The following is a 5,490-nucleotide window of genomic DNA, read 5'->3' as shown; positions in this document are numbered from 1 at the left end:
TTTGTAATAGGTCTGTGTTATGGAGCAGCAGATCCCTTGGGGGACACTTGCCTCAGGAGACACAACACAGTGCCACTGGAAAAGCCAAGTACCATCTTCAAGAATTCCTGAAGTTGCCAAAGATAAGTTTTCATCACACAGTGAACAGGCAGTGCTTAATTCCTCTGCTGAAATATTCCTAGACACATTAGCATGCCTAATGCTCCGGTTTTGACCTGAAGATTTCCTAACTATACCTGGATTCTGTGGAAGTAAGATATCGTTACACCTGCATTTACAGTGATCCTGACTATATGACTAAGTAGACAGCCTGTTTATGCTGCCCACATACAAATAGTTGGATAAACAGAATGGTGTTTTCAGTAGCAAACCAAAGCTCCACAAACATGGATATACAACCTAGAAAAAAAAAAAAAAGACAGTTCTTGTACCATCAGCTATCCCATCTGCCCTGGAAAAAGTTTCTGGGGCCTTGGGTATCCTAAAAAACCGGATGACATGATCTACTGTAAAGTCAGAAAGAGTTTATAAGCAGCCTCATAAGATGCAAAACATCTCAGAGACAGCTCTTAGTGGGTACCAATCCCCATTGCAGACTCCATTTCTGGGATCAGGACATTGGTGCAGGAGGCAGAGTTGTAGCCTGTGAGTCTTCACCTTCATCTGCAGGCTATACAGAGCAGCCATGGACCTATAGTTCAGGAGAGTGCAAAGACTCTGTTTAATAATAAGACACCCTCAAGACATCAAGGAAAGCAGAAAAGATTTAATTGATGAAAACAACTGGTTGCTTGTCACATGGTCAAAGAGGAGGTGGAAGGTGTTTGTTCTACCTGTGAGATGAGCTAGCTCCTACAGAGCTTCTGACTCAGAGATGATAAAGTCAAACATGTATTTTGTTTTGATGCTTCTAAAGAGCTGTATATTTGTGAAAAAAATCAAAGTAGTTAAACCCTCCAAAAAAAAATGACAGTGCACAGTAATGCTTCATATGCTGCAACTCATATTAAATGGAGTGTTGCTGCCTTTCAGCTGGGAAGTGCTGGACCTCATTCAGTGAACTCAGACTGTAATCCTGCTGTTTTCATGTCTGGCCCTTTGTAAGAGCATCCTGTCTGAGTCAGTGATGTGACGCTACTGGGCCTCTCACAGTACTGCAAATAGCACGGTTGCCACAAACTAGCTAAGAAGCTTGTCTTGCTGTATGGGGCTAGAAAAATTTTGTAAGGCTGCTCATGAAGGTCTCTGTTGCTCTTTTTAAAACATCCCTAATGCCTCTCCCCATCAGTCAGATATCAGGACCTGTCATTGGGTGACTCCACTCAGCTCTGTGGGAGGCTGTGCTGTGAAGTGCTTCAGCAATGCACTGATAACACCTAGCCAAGCAGTGGTGCTCCCTTTTCTCTTTTCCACGTATTAAACCTTGCTTACACCACACTTAGAGCTGTTATGCCCTGCTTCCGCACTCTGATGAGGAGGAAGAGCAGAAGTACCACTGGCTGCAGAAAAGAGGAAGGGGCATGTAGCCTACTTCCAGATTTTCCAGCTCCTCACTGCTGGGATAGGGCCAGGAGAGCAGCAAAGGCTATGAGACTGCAGCTGATCATTCTGGTGTCAGATGGTGCTGGGGACCTGGGTAAATATACTGATGATACCACTGTTGACGACAAGGTTCTGTTGGAGCAGAAATATGTTGCCCATAATTACTTAGTCTTGAGCAAGTGACTGATACCAGGAATAAAAGAAGGAACATGAGACTATGGACAACACTTAAATATTTGTCTGGACTGGGAACCAGTTTTCTTTAGTGAAAGACTGTGCTAACTCACATGCTTCTTGAAAAAGTCAAGAGGGAAGCCTAAACAGTGCAGTTCACTTCATCATTTTTTCTTTTTGAGAAGATTACAACACATTTGAATGATAATTTACTGGTCTGGGTTTGAGCTCACCTATAGCAGACCAGACCTAGCACACTAAATCCACAAAAGCAACACAGCTAGATTTCTGTCTCCAGGGATATATTTCTATAGCGCCAATAGTGTCTACTGAAACAATCTGTTTATTTTGTTCTTTTTGATAGTTTTACAGCCATCAGAAATAGCATGAACTGACCTTAATATGAACCGTTCTGGCACCCTGCCCTCTCCTGCCTCAGGTCAAAATGAAGATGTCACGATGTTCAGTGCAAGCCTAAGCATACATTCATGTGAACATGCTCATAGCTTAAAAGCAGACAAGATTGCTGGAAATTATTTAAAAACATGTTTTACAATGCAAAAATATGTTCTTTTAAAGTGAAATTTATTAATACGACTCAAAAGAAAGGAGGAAGAAGAGGAGAAGAGAGAGGAGAGGAGAGGAGAGGAGAGGAGAGGAGAGGAGAGGAGAGGAGAGGAGAGGAGAGGAGAGGAGAGGAGAGGAGAGGAGAGGAGAGGAGAGGAGAGGAGAGGAGAGGAGAGGAGAGGAGAGGAGAGGAGAGGAGAGGAGAGGAGAGGAGAGGAGAGGAGAGGAGAGGAGAGGAGAGGAGAGGAGAGGAGAGGAGAGGAGAGGAGAGGAGAGGAGAGGAGAGGAGAGGAGAGGAGAGGAGAGGTAAAAGAGACATTTTGAAATTGCCATATATGGACATCCTTTAAAGGATGGTTCCTTCTCTGGAAGTACTTTTTCTTTGGAGACTTATATTAAGTCTTATATTAAGACTACAATGAAACTATATCAAGTGACTGAAATTCAGTTAGACAGCAATGCTTTAATAGAACATTTTTTTTCCCTTTGGTTTTGTTGATTTATGGAATATTGTCATAGGATTTTCACCCTGTTTGGAAGTAAGACATTTTTCCAATACTTTGGATGTTTTCAAGCTAGAGAACTGAATCGCAGAGTCACAGCATAGTTGAGGTTGGAGGGAACTGAGTCCAAATCCTCTTCTCAAAGCAGCGTCAGCTCAAGCAAGTTGTTTAAAACTTTTCCCTTACCTCTGCTAAGTAACTTTTCCCAGAACATGTCCTTTTTTTATATGTAAAGGTAATCAGGAAGAGAGAAAAAACATGGGTCTAGTGAGACATAACAGTGAAGCAAAAAGTCAGTCAATACCCAACTCATATATGTACATTCCTTCAAGCATGAAGTAAACAGAGCCTGCATTTTGTCTTGTAGAGTGTTGTTGCAGTTACAGAAGGATTTCACTGGAGTGAAGACTAAATACTCAGTAACACCAGCGTTCACTGTTCATCTCCCTTAAACATTTGGACTGCAATTTCTGTATTTTCTGTTGCGTTCGTGTTGCATAAAAGTGATACTAGGCGGTGCATTTCTCTAAGGAAAATTATGGTGTGCTGAAGGACTGACTCTAATCTACCAGTGAATAACACGTAGGGGACTAGAGTGCAGACTTTCACACTCTCTAGCCAAAGCAGTGTTCTACCTGCCACCTCAAACTCTGGCTTCACACAATCACTGTGACCTGAAGCAATGCAGGTTCTGCCAAAACAGCAGATAGAGAATTGATGATGGCTAATTTTGATTTTGTTTTATTTTCTGTAGTATAACCTAGGACCAGAAGTTTTGCAATATGAAAGTGCTGGATTTAAACAGATCTGCTGAAAGGTGTTATGTTTGTACTCCATTTCAACACATCTTGAAAACACTGGAATTCTGCCACTAACTTCACTAGAAACAGAAACTCTCAGTTTGTTGGAGCCTTATTATTTTTTCTAGTGTGGCAAGAATACTGTGAGAAGAGGCATTTCTATGAAATTCATTGAAAACTCAGTAAAGGGGTGAAAAGGGCTTGCTTGAATACTTATGAGGATTTTAATTTGTCCAATCTATAAAGTAGGGTGCAGCCAGAATGGCTTCTTGCAGTTCCTGGGATCTATGCTCAAAATCCCACCTACGGAAATCATACTTCTAATTCCATTTATTTATTAAGTAAACCATGTAATATAAAACCATATTAATTCCTTGCTATGCTATATCTTTTGGGATTTTTAAACTTACTGTGTATGTCAGACATGTTTTGAAAATACTGAAGTAAGACAAAATAAAAGGTTTCCTAATGTTAGATGAATTACTGCTTTCAAATGATTACTCTTGTTTTTTATTCTATTGTCATTGTTCTATCTAAGATAGTACACTTTATAATATAAAATTTTATAGGCAGCTAACATTTTTAGAATGTTTTCAATAGCATTTGTCTTTGGAAACCCAGAAATAACTAGAAAGAAGTCATAATTGTGAAGGTTTTACTTTCTTTTAGCCCATAACCTTTACCATCTATATCATTGGTATTGTACACATTTTCCATAACACATTTCACTTCAGGAAGAAAAGGAATGCGTTTCAGACATAATCATGATACAGCAACAGAACCAGATCAGGGACACAGTAACGTAGCAATTTATTATTTTATTTTGTACATGTAAAATAAATACTTTCTCTGTGCTCGGAACACGAGCAGTGAGGTTTAAGGGGAACTACGTCTGTAGAATTCAAAAGTTTTCTTTTGATAATTCCTTTAAATGGGCAGGTTTCGCAGTATGATAGTCCCTGAAGAAAAGGGGCAAGGTGAACTTCTCACAAACGTCCTCAAATCTGCCTGCAGATCACATAAGGTAGGGGAAACCCGAACTGCATGATGTAGTGCCCTCAATCTCCCCTACAACTCTAAGTTTGAATCATTGTTTCTTGTAATATGTATCCACCTGTTGTCTAAAAAAAAAAAAAAAAAGTCCATACCAAGGGTGATTGGGTCTGAAGTTTGAGAAGGGATAAAATGTATAACAGGAAAGTATGGAGAAAGGTAACATGAGAAAAACTTTGAGGTTCAGGCTACGGTTAAAAAGCCAAGAACGAACCATATATAGATTAAAAGAGGGAAAGAAAGCTGTTCTGTTTTAGTGAGATCAGTGAACAAGTTGCATACCATCTGCAATATAAGGATACAAATAGCTTACAGAAAATAGCCTGGTCTAAGGAACAAGCTTCTGAACAGATTCTACAAGAATAGTTATACCAGTTGTAAACAAGATTTTGCAAGATGTGAAAAAGCAAATTTTCATGTAATAGCAATGGGAATAAAGACAGTCAGGGAGGATGACAGTGCTCATCCTTCCTGATGTCTGGCTGGCTGCAGAAACGCTGTTAGACAATGTTAGGCATTGTCACATCTGTACCCTTCATCAGGAGGAAAACCACAGCTGAGTGGATTTTTGTAGTATTCATTTAGAAGTGGCAAAATGAAAACTTTCAGGATAGTTGTTAAATGATGATATCATCAGGATAGATGATAAATGTTACAGGAAAGTTGGTATTTACCACAATTCAAGATCAAATGAAAAGTCACACTGCCAAGGGAAGAAAATGTTCTGTTCAAGAAAATGTTAAAATACAGAAATATATTTCACCTGGCAACTTGTCGCATTTCATGAAAGTATCTGAGTGGGCAAGTGAGTTCATAACACAAGCTGGAAGGATGTCTTTTCTGACATCTGA

The 5,490-nt window shown here is 39.8% G+C and overlaps 1 protein-coding gene across 4 annotated transcripts in view; it reads left to right on the top strand.

Moving 5' to 3' along the window:
• The window catches only part of LOC310894294 (uncharacterized protein), an 87,496-nt gene extending 85,147 nt beyond the window's left edge, over positions 1-2,349 (top strand). For all 4 annotated transcript variants that reach the window (XR_014579742.1, XR_014579743.1, XM_083824215.1 and 1 more), the window contains one exon: positions 11-2,349. Coding sequence is in view for 1 of the 4 variants with exons in the window: in XM_083824215.1 (XP_083680341.1) it covers positions 11-111 (101 nt within the window). In the remaining 3 variants the exon portion in view is untranslated. The remainder of the gene's footprint in view (positions 1-10) is intronic.
• The last annotated feature ends 3,141 nt before the right edge of the window (positions 2,350-5,490 follow it).

Source organism: Anser anser (assembly GCF_964211835.1).
Source record: "Anser anser genome assembly, chromosome: 2".
Classification (NCBI taxonomy): domain Eukaryota; kingdom Metazoa; phylum Chordata; class Aves; order Anseriformes; family Anatidae; genus Anser; species Anser anser.
Note: the sequence above shows the minus strand (reverse complement) of the source record. Positions and strands in the feature narration are given on the sequence as shown.